Below are 17368 nucleotides of genomic sequence, written 5' to 3'. Positions count from 1 at the left end.
TATGGACATTTAGGACTTTGGATTTTTAACCCACAGTAACAAGAAAACTTCATTTCAAAAGAATATGTGAGGTCTTCAAGTTTGCTTTGGTTATTGAGGGTCCTTTGTGGTTCCATATCAATTTTGGAGTCGTTTCTTCTATTTCTGCAAAAATAGGGGATTTTGATAGGCATTGTATTAAATCTGCAGATAGCTTTGTGTAATATGGACATTTTAACAATAGTTCATGAACATGAGATGTCTTTCCATTTATTTATGTCTTCCTTAATTTCTTTCAGTAACACTGTAGTTTTCAGTGTACAAGTCTTTCATGTCTTTGGTTAAGCTTATTCCTAAGTATTTTATTCTTTTTGATGCTATTGTAAATGGAATTGTTCGCCTAATTTCTTTTTCGGATTGTTCATTGCTAATGTGCAGAAATGCAAGTGATGCGTATATGTTGATTTCATATTCTGCAAACAAACTTTGCTAAGTTGTTTTATTAGTTCTAATAAATTTTTTGTGAAATATTTAGCATTTTCTACATCTTTTTCAATCGTTTCCCTTTCAGCCTAAGTGTATCCTTCAATCTAGGGGACCTTTTGACCTCCATCTTAGGCTTTCATCTTAATTCTCAACTTATTCAGAGTCTTAGTTGGTTAGTGGTCTCCTTATTGTTTGCCACTTTGGAGAATCCAACAACATGTTCTACTCAAGGTGAGACCTCTTTTCTCTTCCACCTCTGAAGCTGAATATCACTTATTACTTACTTCATTCTCTTAGAACTTAGCATTCGAAGTTTCAATGGTGATCTTTCTTAAAGGAGGTCAATATGCTCACTGAATTCAAGACCTCTGGTGAGTTGTGTCAAGTGTGTAGGAATCATATTAACTTGTTGGCTGGTAGCACCCGTGGAAACATTTCTCAAGTGGCGTTTGAGCTTGATATTCAGGTTTATTGGACACCGCATTAAAGAGTTTACCAGAATAAGAGTAGGCTGGTCTTTCCTAAAGCAGAGTTTATCCAAGGGTGACCTTGTAGCCACCTGCATCAGGCTCATCCCCGTTGAGTCATTGAGTGCCCTCAACCCCCCTAAACTGTAAACTCCTTATAGACAAGAGTTATGTTTTATAGGTCTTGTTCCCCGTCCCTCTACCTAAACATGCCTGGAATAGAAGGTGCCTCTATGAACAGGTGTTGCTTTATTTTAAACTACATTAAGTACATGTATATGTTCATTTCCCTGTGGGAAAGGAGGCTACATTCCACAGGATTCAAATATCAAGCCTTTAAAGTTCCTTAAACCCATAGATATATAAATAGTTGCATAACTATCCTCCCTCTATACAACTCTAAGATGATCATATCAAAGTATGGTCATGAATTGTTTTTCATTGCAAACAGATAATAAGCAAAGTGAAAGGAACTTCTTCCACCAAAGTAAAGGCCAAAGTTCAAAAAGTCAAATGAATATGGCATTTGTTACTATTCTAAATAGTAAAGAACACTGACAAGAAATATCACAGTGCTGGTTGCTATTATCATCTTTTCATTTTCCATTCCAGTTGTTGATATTATCTTCATGGGATTTCACTGAAGTTATCAAGGTTTTTTAATAGTCAAATTAAAAAACGAAATCCGGGCTTCCCTGGTGGCGCAGTGGTTGGGAGTCTGCCTGCCAATACGGGGGGCGCGGGTTCGGGCCCTGGTCTGGGAGGATCCCGCGTGCCGCGGAGCGGCTAGGCCTGTGAGCCACAGTTGCTGGGCCTGCGCGTCTGGAGCCTGTGCTCCGCCGCGAGAGAGGCCGTGATGGAGAGAGGCCCGCACACCGTAGTGAGGAGTGGCCCCCACTTGCCGCAGCTGGAGAGGGCCCTCGCACAGAGACGGGGACCCAGCACAGCCATAAATAAATAAATAAAAATAATTATTTAAAAAAACAAAAAAAAAAAACGAAATCCCTTGAAATGCCAATACAAAGAAAAATGAGTCAGAACATGAAAAAATGTTTTAGACAAGTTGACAACATATATTCTTTGCTCATTTCTCTTTTTGAGACAAGTTCCATCTTATTCACACCCACATGTACAATAGACTGAATAAAATACAACCCCATCACTCGATGGTGATAAAAAAAGGAAAGACAAGCTGGTTCCAGAAAATTCCTCTGTTTATTCCTAGTGTCTTGTTGCATCTGGCAAAAAAGAGCATTTTGAAATATTCTCTAAAGTTTTGTATTGTATTTTATAATAATTTGCTTACTTATCTCAATGTAAATATTAAAAACGCATGAGAAATATTTTAACATTTGGCATTTGACTATTCCTATCTATTTCCTTAATGTTTCCTTTGCCTCGTATGATGATCTTTTGGGATAGACAGCACATACCACTCTCATACTCCCCAGACTCTACAGCCCCATACACATGCAAAATAGCTCGTGCGGATGTGTTAACATACACTTGGTTGAGGCAGGAAGGCTGTAGGATACATAGTTCTTACACCTCAACCTTTTAAGTGTTTTTGGAAAGTAACCCTAGTTTGAGTGCAAGATCCATCGATTTATCAAATACATTTCAGGTATACCTAGGTATGTCCAGTCAAATGGTAAGGCTATATTACTGGGAGACTGTTTACATGAGCAAGTGAAAAGACATCAGTGAAAGAATGTATTATAACCAAGAGTCAGATATAATACGTCAGTCAAATAGAATGTAGATCCCAGAAACATATGCACACATATAAGGACAATTGATTTTTCAACAGAGCTGCAAAGCCAATTTTGAGGAGAAAGGATAGTCTTCTTGACAAATGTTGCTGGAAGCATATAGCACACGGATATTGTGCATAGATAGCCATATGCAAAAGTATGGCCTTTGATCCCTACTTCACATCATATAAAGAATTAGCTAAATGTAGATCAAAACATAAATCTCTAGAACTTGGACAAAATCTTTTTGACCTTGGGTTAAGCAAAGATTTCCTAGAGATGACACCAAAAACAAGATCCATAAATGAAAAAAAGTGATAAATTGGGTTTCATCTTTGGAAGCCATTATTAATAAAAGAAAAGCCACAGGTTGGAAGAAAATATTTACAAATTATATACCTGAAAAGACTTGTGTCTCTAACACGTATAGAACTCTCAAAACTCAGTCATCAGAAAAATTTTTTTAAATTAACAATATGGGTAAAAATATTTAAAAAGAGATCCTGCCAAGGAGGTGTACGGATGCAAATAAGCACATGAAGTTGCCCAATGTAATGAATTATTATCTAAATGAAAATGAAAGCCCCAGGAGATGCCACTACACACCTATTGAATGGCTAAAATTAGAAAAGTCCAAGCACACCAAGTATTGGTGAGGCAGTGTAGGAACTGGAAGTCTTTTGCACTGCTAGTGGGAAGGGAAATGGTACAGTCACTTCAGTCAACAGTTTGGCTGTTTCTTTATAAGTTGAACATACACCTTCCGTATGATCCAGCCTTTCTGCACCTAGATATTTATGCAAGAAAAATGAAAGCATATGTTCATACAAAGACTTGTACGTGGATCATCATAGCATGTTTATTTTTAATAGACAGAATTGTAACAACCTCGAGCACCCATCAACAGGCGAATGAATAAACATACTGTGGTATATTCATACAGTGAAACACTACTCAGCAAAACAAAGTGATCAACTATTGATACCCACAAAAATATGAGTTACTCTCAAAATAATTACATTGAGTGAAAGAAGCCAGATAAAAGAGTCCTCACTGTGTGAATCCATTTGTATAAATTTCTAGAAAACTGCAAACACATCTCTAACGATAGAAAGCATATCAGTGGTCACTTGGGGATGTGGAGGGGTGGAATGTGAGGGAAAATAAGGGGCTTTATGAATGAGGCTTAAAAACACTTGCAAGTGATGGATATGTTCCTTTTCTTGATTGTGTTGGTAGTTCCATGGGTATATGCATATTTCAGAACTTAAATTGTGTTCTTTAAGTATGTGCAGTGTACTGTGTGTCTGTTCTGTTTAACAGAGCCATTACAAAAAGGCTAAGAACAGACGTTTGTCTCAACAAATAAATGTAGCAAAGAACAGAAAAGTCAAGTACAGTATGATCTCTGTCAGTTGAATTTTCCTATAGTTGAGTTCCCTCAAAAAATATATCCCAGTTCTTAAAAGAGGTGGGACTCTTAATAAAAGGTAAAAAAAAAAAACCGGCAAAGCCATCAGCAGGGTGAGCTCCAGCTAGTTTTCAATTGTGAGACACGAGGTGCACGGTGCAGACATGCTAGGACATTTGTTCTTCCTGCCCAATATTTTAGAGAGGATATTAAACACCCCCGTTAAATGCCTGCAAGTGATGGCCAGAGTGGAGTTTGGAGAGTGATGGCTGTGATCTTTAATATGGTTGTGCCTTTGTAAAGAGTCTCACTCAGAATTTCCACGGTAATTTTGGAGTCAACTTTTTTTTGTTTTTTGGATGATATATATGTCTAACTCACCTCAAGAATATATCCACATAGACTTCAAGTTAGGGACCAGCTGGTGTAAATTTGTGTGGTTATCTCCTGACCTAACCTTTTAGCCTCTCTTTGTTCCTTGATTGTAGTTAAGCTTCATCTTGCCTCAGGGCCTTTGTATTTGCTCTTCCCATGTTTTGGAAATATTATTTCCAGAAAAATTGTCCATAAATGATTCCTTTCTATTCTTTGGCACTCATCTCTTCAAGATATTTTTTCCTTGATTGTCCTACTAGCCTAACTTAGTCCCAATTTATCAGATTACCTTACTTCTTTCACAGAATAATAATCAAAACAAATATTATCTTTGGTGTCTCTTTGTATTTAGGTGAACTTTTTCCCAAAGAACTCAAGCCCCACAGTGACAGAGGTTGTTACCTTTCGTATCCCTTATTCTGTGTCTTAGAACTGTGTCTGGCATGTAGTAATCACTCGAGGCCTGTTGACTGTGTAAAGAATATGTGAGTAGATGAACAGATTTGGAGTTATTTGAGGTCGCTCTTAATGATGGCTGGTGTTGGTGATTAAATTAAAACTGTAGGTTTCAGAGTTGGAAGTGATCTTCCTGAGTCTCACAGCTACGGCAAAACTCTCCCTACCGTAGCATCCCTGACAGATGATCAAGTGTGAGCTTGAATAACTGTGTATGAAAGACCCTAGCCAGGGCAACCTCCTAGCTTTCTTCCAAGCAGGCCACAAACTTCCATGGGAGTTTGCTCCCTATTATTCAGCTGTAATTAGGAGAAAACGGTTTGATTTACCCAGAATCATCTTCTCTCAGTCTCCTTGTTCTAGTTCCTAGAGAATAGACAGGACAGAGTTTCCTCTAAATTACATCCTTTGGGTTTGCATTCCTGCCTGTAACAAAATAAGCACCGTGCTATGGCAAAATTCCCCTTGATTGTCTGCCACTTGTTGCTACATTGCGTGTTAGTGTTTAGAAATAATTTGTGTTAATGTTCCACATTATAATTGATGGAGTACAGAAATAAAAGAGATCTCGGGGTTATGTCAGAAGCAATCAGACAGATATTTTAACTTACCCTTTTAATGTATTTAATGCTGACACTGTGAGGAATTGAGTAGTATAGTCACCGCATTATTGCCATTGCTGAAAAAATGTATTTATGGTGAAATTTATGGTAACTTTGAAAGCATTAGCTGATGGGGGAATTGTCAGCTACATCTTAGAGCTCTGAGCATTTCTCAAAAAGTTGTGATACGAAACACCTCTGCCTTTTCTTGTATTTCTGTTATGTTCAGCTACTTCACAAAAAGCATTCTTCATATTCCTGAAATAATGATGGGCTTAGTTGAGATTCTTTTGGGTCCTAAGGGAACAACATGTGTGCATAACAGTGTCGAGTTACACAGAGCCTGGATGTTTGGCTCCAGACTGAAAGCCCCATGGAGTCGTTTTTTCACATCTGTTCACCCATGTGTATGAATGGGAGAAAACCAAAGTTCTGGTTTGTTCGATCAAGGGGAGCCACACTCCTTTTACTTTTGCTGTGACAAACAAGTAAAGAGGTGTAAAACATCTGAAAAGAGCCTCTTAGGGTTTGGTAGAACGCTTAAGTGGGATGTAGAGAATATACAACAAAAAGAAAAGCAAGTGAGTACTGCTGGCAAAGTTTTTCAAGGACAGCTAACAAAATAATAATAGTAGTAACAACAATAGTAAGATTGATTTTAAAAGACTGAAGAGTGGCATGGATTCCTAAGCACTCTACCTGTATTAACTCCACGCCACAGCTCTGTAAAATGGGTGAGGTTATTAAGAGGAGGTTGTTTTTCAAAGAGTAGATGAAACACAAAGAAGTAACACTCCTGAAGTCCCACCACTACTAAGTGGTGGAGCTGGGGAAAAAAGATCCAGGCAAATTAATTTCAGAGTTAGTGCTCTTAACCAGTAGGTTATGTCCCACGGGTAATATTTGCACATTTTGAAATCACTTTACAAATACTATTTTTACCCCTAAAGTACGCAGGGAATACCCAGGGAAATTGGCATTATAATTATTTTTATATCTTTGCCACTAATCTGTTAACTTTTGGCAGTTCAGTATCCTTCCCCAACTTCTTAAAAATTCAGCCTACAATCCAAAACAATAAGAGCTAGTGAAAATAAATATCTTGTAAATCCAGTTCAAGAGAGCAACTAAAAACTAAGGCCCCCAAGGATGTAAAAGAGAAAGCAAAAGAAAAGAAGAGACAAGAAGCCCAAACCTTATGATTAAGCTCCACGTTGTTAGGTAAAGGGGCATTTAATTAATGCTTCTTTAATACCTTGTGCACAGAGGCATGGCTCTACAGAAGCCAAGGAGTCTCCCTTTCATCACGGATTCATGGTATGCTTCTGGCAGGGTCACTTCCTTCTTTGAGCCTCAAAGCTTTTCATCAAGACAGTGAGGGAATTGGAACAAGGTTAGCTCTCACAAGCCAGCTCTCATGTTCTTTCATGTTACCTGTGAGTCTAGGTAAGTGCCGAATGTCTTTACCATGACAGATTATATTTTTTCTTAACCATTTCTCTTCTCCTGATTTTTACATAATTTCTAATACATAGTAGAATAGTAGAAAAGAAAAAATACCACACTGAAAAGTAACTGATACGCTAACTTTCCATTCTCATTTCACTGCCAATTCAGCCAAAAACCTTCTGTAGAATTCTGATGCAGACCATGAAAACACACTGTAAGTGTTCCAAAGTCTTTTCCATATTTGGTAGTCCTGTGATTTCCATTGGCAGAACTATCTTGGACTGTCATCTGAAAATCTACCAAAAAGAAATTAAGTAATAGGAATTCATATCAATGATATTGGAGAAAGAAATCCTTGAACTTATCTTACTGTGTGAACCTTCATCCATGTGCAAGACCAACAAGAAAGGTTCAACTTTAAAGGCAACATATTCCCATGAATAGAAGGGAGAACATAACACAAATAATATACAATGCTAACATTATGTACATACACATATCTACAAGTGGTCTTGAAATATATTCCCAGATATTAATTGGATTAAAGTTTGGGGCAATAAAGCATTTCTTCTCATAGAGAACATTATTCTTTAAGGCACATACAGACACACATATCTGCCCTGCTGGCCTCTCACAGTTTCAGTTGATTCCAGTCATGTCCCCAGTTCATTTCCACATATATTTATTCTCGGATTAGTGATTTTTGAACCGGTGTTCATCTCTTTAGAAATACCTGTGCCATGACCGCAGCGTACTCAGATTTCTTTTTGGCATTTGGTGGCATATGATGGGGAAAGTGACGAGTTGTATGACAGGAGAAGTAAAAGGTGAAGCTTAGAGTAAGTAAGACTTTATGCATAGGTCTTAGTCCCAAAAAGAAAAGAGAAGGATAGCAGCGAAAGTCATTGGAATAAAGGATCTCTCAGATGAATCAGCATTAGGATAATTCATTGGTTACCGACTGTCCAGTCGTTTTAGGTTATAAAGTATTCCTGAGTGACTGCATCACTTTATGAAAGGATCTACCTAACTATAGCTTTCTTTTGCTGGAGTTAGTTTATATGGCTATAATATGCATAGAGAATGGCAATTGTGAATTCCTGTCTTCCGCAAAGTGAAGACACTCGTTAAGGTACAAGTTTCCCCAAGACTGCAAATGATTTATCTGTACTATACTGACTGAGACTGTGTCTTACCATTCTTGTTTGTTAAAGGAGATAACAAGGCTAACTTTGAGTAGAGTAATAACAGGATACTTAGAAAATACTTTCAGGTTAAGTTTTGTATACAAAGTTCAGTGTTTACCCACCAAAAGGAAATCAGCTCATTTAGTATTGCAGGAAATGCCTTCATACTTTTTCATTGCCACTAAAGGAATTTAAAACACCTGTTGGATGTATTCCCTCCTAGAATGCCATTTGTACACTTATTCCTAATAGGACCTGTTATTTTAAATGCAAACTCATATTAGAAGGCTCAGAATTGATACTCAGTATTTTTAGTGATCACATGGTTTAGGGTCCTCAGATTTGGGCTCAGACTTGCATTTCAAGCATTGCAAACTGAGCTTGTTAAATGATTTCCTTGCAACCAGGAAAAATTGTTTATCTGAATCTAAAGTCCCATTAAAGAAATGTGATAGTGGTGATAGTGGTTGATGAAGCAGACTAGCATAGCAGCTAGGGCAATTATGGACAAGTTACATTTAACCTCTCTGTGCCTCAGTGTCTTCCTCTGAAACTGAGTTTCTTCATCAATGGTGATAAATACTGGTACCAATCTGACAGAGTTATTGTAAGAAATGAAGGAGTTCACAAATTTCCTAAAGGCTTAATGTTTGGCTTGTCATTACTAAATGCTGGTAATTATTAGGAAAACAATATCCCTCTATTATTTATTATATCAAAATAATAATGATAAGGGCCTGTTATTTTAGTAGTTCTATTTTTTGGTCATATAGTTTAGACTAACTCATATTGTTTAAATGTGAAACCAAGAAGAAAAACAGTTTTGTTTTGTTTTTTTAACCTGGTCAAGGAACCCAAATCACCTAATTCAGAAATGTTTCTAACTTGGCATCTGCTTTGAATCTGTCACAGCCAGAGAAAGTTTTTTGTCTCAGAAAGTGACAGCCTTGTATTTGTGTAGCATAAAAAAGAAGATACATGCTAGATAAGATATAGACCCCTTATCATAGTCATGACACATAGAGTGCAAAACTATTCCTGCTGGGTTCAAACATTGTGATCCAGAGCCTGCCATTGCCTATTATCAGGAGCAGGAAAGCGTAAGAACCGTATGTGTTTGCCCTTAAGTTGGTCTACAACACAGATACTGTCAATCAGCCTCTGATAGTACCCTCCCCGTGGACAAACTTCTGTGCTCTTTTGAGCATGCTCAGATGGAGTCTACCATCAGTGTGGTGGGAATTCACTTGGCTTCAAGTGTGTCCACGTTGAAGGGTGAAATTAACAAATACTAACCAAATTTGTGGCTGTCCAAACTAGGAAAATAGTTAAAGAATCAGGACATGAAGAATCAGGCAAATACTCATCTGGCGTCAACCCAATAAAAAAGCTTCTTGGTGAGAAAAAAGTTGCCAAAGATGAAAGCCCAGAATAGTGCTACTTTAGCCTAACCACAGTGTCAAAGCAAATAACACACATACACAAAAACGCAAAAGGAAGCCCTCTTCACACTAATGCCCCAAAGTCCTTTATGGGTCTTCAAATTGAGCAGATTAGGTAGGTTGCCCTTTACGGACTGGGTCCACCTAACAAGACTGCTTACTAACTCTGTTTTGTCATTTAACAGACCTCCCAAACTTAATATACCTTGCAATCAAATACACACATAGTCACTCATGCTTTTCCTGTAGACTTTCCAAAACAGAAAAGGGCAGCTCCACTCTTCCTGGTGCTCAGTTACAAAATGTGATTCATCTTTGACTTTTTCCTTTCTCTCTCCTTTCACATCCAATACAGAAGCAAAATGTGTCAGCCCTATCTTTGAGATAGAACCAGAATTTGACAGTTTCTTGATTTTTCCACTATTACCTCTCAGGATTAAGATTTCGTTGTCTGTCATCTTAATTATTATCCCTCTGAAATGTATCCTTAACACAGTGGCCGGAGAACCCTTTGAGAATCTAAGTCAGAAGAATTATGTGACTTCAGTGTCTTCCCCTTCATCATAGTTGAAGCTGAAGTTCTTAAAATGCCGGAAAGTTGCTACATGATTACCCTCCACATTATATATTTGATCTCATCTCCTCTACCTCTACCCTTGCTCACTCTTTTCCAAACACCTTATACTCTTTAGTCCTTGATGTTCAACAAGTATAGTAGGCAGACATTTTCACTTGCTGTTCCCTTTACCTGAATTGCTGTTCTCTTTACTATCTACAGTACTCATCCACTCACTTTTTTAGGTCTTTTCTCAAATATCACCGTCTCCATTATGAGGCCTTGCTTGGATTCCCTGTAATAACCTGCAGCCCCACTAATACACACTACCTCCTTAGAAGCCTCCCTTCTGCTGTAGAATCTGTTGAATGAATGAATGGAGTGAGCTATGTCTAATTTCCAAAAAAATAAACATCAGTTGTAAACACTTGTTGAGAGATGGGTTCAGGGTATAAAGAATAAAAGAAGTGTAAATTCAGGCCTTACCATTCACCATCCATTCCCTCAGGGTTCTGCTATGGTGTATCTTTGAATAAAAAGCGCAATTTGATAAGACTAATTAATAGCTTAAATTCATTAGACTCCCAAACCTTTTATAGTAGAAATGTGATAAAAATTGTGTCAGAGATTCTCAACAAAGTGTTAGCAAATTGAAGCTACAAAAGTATAAAAACAATTATATACCATGACCAAACAAGATTTGTGTCAGGTATGTAAGCCTGGTTCAACATTTGAAAATTAATTAATATAATTCATCCAAGACAAAAAAAGGAAAAAAAAACATATAAATACATGCGGAAGAAGCATTTGACAAAATCCAGTGTGTACTCATGAGAAAAACTCTCAGTAAACTAGGAACAGAGAGGGACTTTCTTAACTTGATAAATATGATCTACAAAAAAACCAATAGCTAACATCATACTTACTGGAGAGAAACTCAGTGCTTTCCCACTAAGATTAAGCACAAGGCAAGGATGTCCTCCTTTATTATAACTTTTCAGTATTGTGCTGCAAGTCCTTGCTAATGCAATAAGGCAAGAAAAGGACATAAACGGTGTACAGATTGAGAAGGAAGACATAAGGCTGTCTTTGTTCACAGGTGACATGATCATCTATGTAGAAAATCTTAAAGAGTTGACACAAAACTCCTGTAACTAATAAGTGATTATAGCAAGGTTGCAGGATCCAAGGTTAATATACAAAAGGCAACTGCTTTCCTATATACCAATAATGAGCAAGTGGAATAGGTTTTAAAAAACCCCACACTATTTACAATAGCACTGCCAAAAATGTAATACTTCAGTATAAATCTAATAAAGTAAGTACAACCTCTATAGGAGGAAAACTACAAAACCGTGATGAATGAAGTCAAAGAATAACTAAATAAATGGAGAGATATTGCATGTTCATGAATAGGAAGACTCGGTATTATCAAGATGTCAGTTCTTTCCGACTTAATCTATAGAAATTCAGTGCGATCCCAATCAAAATCTCAGCAAGTTATTTTATGGATATTGGCAAACTGATTCTAAAGTCCATACGAAGAGGCAAGAGACCCAGAATAGCTATCACCTCATTGAAGAAGGACAGAGTTGAAGGGATGACACTACCCAGCTTGAGGACTTATTATGAAGGTGCAGTAATCAAGACAGGGTGGTATTGGTGAAAGAACAAATAGATCAATGGAACAGAATAAAGAGCCCCAAAATAGACCCACATAAATACAGTCAACTGATCTCTGGCAAAAGAACAAAGGCAATACAATGGAGCAAAGATAGTCTTTTCATCAAATAGTGTGGAAACAACTGGATGTCCATAGTAAAAAAAAAAAAAAAAATCTAGACACAGACTTTATATCCTTCATAAAAATTAACTCAAAATGAACCACAGACCTAAATGTAAAACACAAAACTGTAAAACTCCCAGAAGATAACATAGGAGAAAACCTAGATGACCTTGGGTATGGCAGTGACTTTTTAAATATAACACCAAAGGCACAATCCATGAAAGAAAGAGAATTGATAAGCTAGACTTCATTAAAATAGAAAATTTCTGCTCTGTGAAAATCACTATCAAGATCATGAAAAGACAAGCCACAGAGTCGGAGAAAACATTTGTAAAAGACGCATCTTGGGCTTCCCTGGTGGCGCAGTGGTTGAGAGTCTGCCTGCCGATGCAGGAGACACGGGTTCGAGCCCTGGTCTGGGAGGATCCCACATGCCGCGGAGCAACTGGGCCGGTGAGCCACAACTACTGAGCCTGCGCGTCTGGAGCCTGTGCCCCGCAACGAGAGGCCGCGACAGTGAGAGGCCCGCGCACCGCGATGAAGAGTGGCCCCCACTTGCCGCAACTAGAGAAAGCCCTCGCACAGAAACGAAGACCCAACACAGCCAAAAAAAAAAAAAAAAGACGCATCTTGTTAGGATAAAGTGGCAACTTGCAAGCTTCTTACATGTGCAACTGGTGTAATCTATTTTGGTATGTAGTGTGAGGTACAGACTTTAGTTTTCAATGTGTGTGTACTTTTCTAGGCATCAATTTTAAAGATTATAACTTGACTTTATCACAAACTTCCCAGACATACTTAGAACTATTTGTGGATATTCTTTTCCGTTTAATTTGTATATGTGTTCATTCATGTAGTAATGCTACAATGTTTGAATTGTAGTGGCTTTATAGTTAAGTTACATAGCTGCCTGCTAATTAACAGATACTCAACTTCTAATAAAATTTATGACTTGTACTTGAATGCCTCCAGATTATGTTCTTCATTCAGACTCTTTACTATTCACTCAATATAAATTCAGAGCTGATATACATTGAAAACTGAACTAAGGTGGCTAACATTTTTTAGTTTTCATCTATATTCCTAGATTTAAAATATGAGAAAGTAATAGAATGCAACATTTTAAAAAACCTCTAATGACTCACATTTTGTATCTCTAATTAAAACAGAATACCCTGTGGAATATCTTTGCATCATTTACCCGGTTTCATTAATTCTGGCTGCTGAAGTTAATTTAAGTTCACTCTGGTAAAATGAGAGCTCAGTATAAGCTTTTAGCATACTCAGTGAGACTTACAAATAGTCATCTGCTAGGTGGTAAACAGTAAACAGTCTTGTTTATTGCAAATAATCTTAGCCAATAAATGTTATTTATGCTCCATTTAAGAATAAAGATGTTAATCTGAGATCACAAAACGATCTTTTTGTTAAAGCTAAAAGCAATTCTGCTTTAATTAGTTGCAGATGCAAATATTACCCAACTTCTTTCTCCTTCTTTGATAGTTGTATAGAAATAAAACGAAATATAAGAATGTAAGCCAAACCCACTACAAATGAAACTGCACTACAGGCCCAGTATCTTCAGTGATTTCTAGATGATTTCTATGCTCAAACCTTCATTCTATCCTCTTTTCCTAAACAGAATTTTTTTTTGGGGGGGGGGGTTTGAGTAACTTTTATTACACAAGGGATTCCTATTCTTTATAGAGAAATCATGTAATCAAATAATCCAAAAATAGATTAAAAAGCAGCCATAATTCCACCTCTCAGATATATTATCACTGTATCTATTTTATAGTATAGCTTTCATATATATATTTTTAACATCTTTATTGGAGTATAATTGCTTTACAATGTTGTGTTAGTCTCTGCTGTATAACAGAGCCTCAGCTGTATGTGTATATATATATCCCCATATCCCCTCCTTTTTGCGTCTCCCTCCCACCCTCCCTATCCCACCCCTCTAGGTGGTCACAAAGCACCGAGCTGATCTCCCTGTGCTATTTGGCTGCGTCCCACGAGCTATCTATTTTACATTTGGTAGTGTATATATGTCCATGCCACTCTCTCACTTCGTCCCAGCTTACACTTCCCCCTCCCCATGTCCCTAAACAGAATTTTAAGAAGTTAGCCAAGATAAAATGAGAAACTGATTTAGACTTAGGTCCCAAATTTACAGCTTCAATGATTTAGGAAAATTCCTTGACAGCTATACTGAGCCTCAGTTTTCACATTTGTAAAAGGGTGAGGATTAAAAAAACTGATACTTCTGGAAATGCCTGTCATTCTGACTGGATATTTTTAAAATGTTAACTGAAATTTAAATGTATAAATTATAAAAAGAAGATGACAAAAAGGCCTATTATCATATTATTACCCTGGTGGTCCACTGATAGGAGAAGGGGCTTCTCTAAGTAGTTTACTTCATCCTGATTTCTGGACACTCCCTTCTTTAATCTGCTTTTGGAGGCAGCGGGTGACATTTTGGCAAGTTTTATTCAATTTCTTTATGCCTTGATTTTAGGAAAGAAGAATAGTAACTGTGCTGAGCTCTGCCAGGTCAGATAGAATTTTGGAGTATTCTCTGTCTCTCTCTTGTAGACAGCCACTGTCATTTGGTAAGCCATAAGCCTTCCTTTGCTTTGACTGTGGTTAGTGTGTTTGCTGGATTTCTAAAATAGATTTTTAGTGTTTACTTGTTTAGATTGAAAAGATTGGGCTATATTTTTAAAAGTTTATCCCTTCATTTTGGAAGGCCTTTTAAGTTGTGTTATTGCATGCAAGAGAGCTAACGGAATTCTGGACTCCATATTTTCGTTTTTACCTTTTTTTTTTCTCAGACTTTGAACCAACAATGGCTAAGAATGAAAGGAACTCAGACCCAAATATTTTTTCCCTTGTAAAGCACAGAGAATATGGGAAAAAATTAAATTGGGAAATTGTTTTGCTCCTCTTCCTCCTCCTTGTTGGTCAGTTACCTTAGTCGTCCACCTCACTTTGTATTTCTAGCCTGGCTTCAGAAAGACCTGAATTTGATGAACTACACACTGTTGGAGTAGTAGATTGCTAGAAGGAACCAAGATCCAGACAACCTTAAATGGCGGCTTCATGGAATATATTCAAGAAGGATGGTTCAGGGCTTCCCTGGTGGCGCAGTGGTTGAGAATCTGCTTGCCAATTCAGGGGACACGGGTTCGAGCCCTGGTCTGGGAAGATCCCACATGCCTTGGAGCAACTAAGCCCGTGTACCACAGCTACTGAGCCTGCGCATCTGGAGCCTGTGCTCCGCAACAAGAGAGGCCACGACAGCGAGAGGCCCGCGCACCGCGATGAAGAGTGGCCCCTGCTCACCACAACTAGAGAAAGCCCTCGCACAGAAACGAACACCCAACACAGCCAAAAATAAATAAATAAATAAATAAGTAAAATTAAAAAAAAAAAAAAGGATGGTTCAGCCAATTTCCTCACTTCCATTTGTGAAAGGAGTTCCCTATTCCTAAGAAAATGGACCTATGTCCGACTGACACAGAGGGTGGAGATTTATCCCAGTGCATTTATATATGTATATATATTAAAATTATATATATATATTTATATATATATAAAATGCCTAATGGAAATATCTCAGATGGTCTATTTTGTGTTTTTTCTTTAATTTTACTTATAAAATTGTGACCATTTTTTAACTCAAAAGAGGAGAACCTTAAAAATTAATTAAGAAGACATTCTCAGTAGTCTAAGGTTCAGAGTGACTTGGCAGAGAAAATTGCTGAATGGTTAGGTAACAGTGCTGGTATGCTTGGCTATTGTAACACTTTACATTTGAGTTTCTCTCTTCCTTGAAATTACAAGAACTATATGACTCAAGAGAGAGACTGATAATTAGGAATATTCTGCTTGCTTTTTATATAGCCTGTTGAAGAACATTTTGATTAATTATTTGGAGGTCATAGGAAGGAACCTTCACGATCTAACTTTTGAACAAGTAGTGTTGCAACACAAAGCTATGACTTCAAATTAAAAAGGAAATTTGAAATGACCTATTTCTTTTGGCATCTCAATCCAGATATCTGTCAGTAAAATGAGTCACTTTTCAGTCAAATGGGTGGTCAGCAATATAATTTTTTATTGGGAAGCTGAAAGACACTATTGCCAAACAGAGCATCTGCAGTGTTAACATCTATATTTGAGCATCTTTCGTTTTCCCAAGGGGTGCACATGAGAAGAAGGAAGGCAGAGAAATGCACTTGAATAAAGCTTTTCAGGATGGATAGAACAGACAGCATTCCCAGAGGCAGGTCAAGTTCAACCCAAGAACAACTCTCTCAGTGCTTTCACAAGTAGTTAAAATACAAGACCAGTAGTAACTCAGCTCTCAAATCAGTGCTGAAATCAAGCAGAAGGTTGTTAATATTGATACGGTTAACATACATCAAATAGGATTACTGAATTTTCTGAATCCAAAAGTTCTCCACAGTGTTGACATTTCCTTACTGAACTCCCAGGACTGTTTGGTTTCAAAGTCTGTTGGGCTCAAGACACATTTTGTTTTAAATAATCCTTCATAAAAAGTTCAGCTTTCAGTCTAATATGATTGAAACCCAGCTTGAGTGTGTTTTATAATGCACTGAACTGGAAAGACTATGGGCATTGAATTATTCAAAACATGGTAGGCGAAGGAGTGATATGTGGGGAGGAGGTGATCAAAGAAATCAGTGAGACTTGATATGTCTTGTTATCTCATTTTATTTACCTGTTAGAACTCTTCCAAATATTAGAGGAAAGAAATCAATATCAATTTTCACCTGTCACGTTCCACACTTCAATTATTAATGAATGTCAAATTTGACCACAGTTTTCTGTACCACCTGCTCTGCAATAATATTTCTGAGCCTTTATTAAAAATGTAAAATTGTCATTGAATTTCCAAATATGATTCTGCAGTGGCTAATTCAGCTTGTTTTATTAATAAGCAAGTTCTGATGAGTAATACTAATTTAATACGCCTGCATGTCAAGTTAAAGTGTAAATTATTCCCGCCAAAGGTGATGAGACATGACTGATGTGGTGGTAGGGCACTCACCTTCCTGAACGAACCCTGCGAGCACACAATTCTTGGGAGAAGCCAGTACTTCATATAGTAGCAAATCTGATATTATTCTGCATGTCTCCTGTAGCAGTGGAATGCGCACACACACACACACACACACACACATGATCATGGGTGAAAAGACACACATGTGCACCTTAGCTGCTTACATTAATTTCTGAATATAGTTCTCTGGAAAGAAAAAGCTTTACTGATGATTTGTATTTTTATAGTTTATTATTTTATCCATACTAAAACACTTCATGAAATCACTTCCTGTTTTGTTGTCCATGGAATCCTTTCAATTTTGAGATGCTAAATAGAAATCG

At 37.4% G+C, this 17368-nt stretch overlaps 3 protein-coding genes across 3 annotated transcripts in view; 2 read left to right on the top strand and 1 right to left on the bottom strand.

Moving 5' to 3' along the window:
* The window catches only part of LOC309624712 (uncharacterized protein), an 81422-nt gene extending 64541 nt beyond the window's left edge, over window positions 1-16881 (top strand). The window contains exon 3 of the mRNA XM_082383107.1: window positions 14960-16881. Within this exon, the coding sequence (XP_082239233.1) occupies window positions 14960-14980 (21 nt within the window). The 3' untranslated portion in view covers window positions 14981-16881. The remainder of the gene's footprint in view (window positions 1-14959) is intronic.
* Window positions 1-17368, bottom strand: part of LOC309624703 (olfactory receptor 7G1-like) — a 220844-nt gene that overhangs the window by 98919 nt on the left and 104557 nt on the right. The window lies entirely within an intron of this gene.
* The window catches only part of LOC309624702 (olfactory receptor 10H1-like), an 88656-nt gene that overhangs the window by 14463 nt on the left and 56825 nt on the right, over window positions 1-17368 (top strand). The gene's annotated exons all lie outside the window — the stretch shown is intronic.

The sequence above is a fragment of the Balaenoptera borealis genome (genome assembly GCF_965194805.1).
Source record: "Balaenoptera borealis genome assembly, chromosome: 2".
NCBI classification, from domain to species: Eukaryota; Metazoa; Chordata; class Mammalia; order Artiodactyla; family Balaenopteridae; genus Balaenoptera; species Balaenoptera borealis.
The sequence above is the reverse complement of the archived record's forward strand: the minus strand, read 5'-3'. Positions and strand labels throughout refer to the sequence as shown.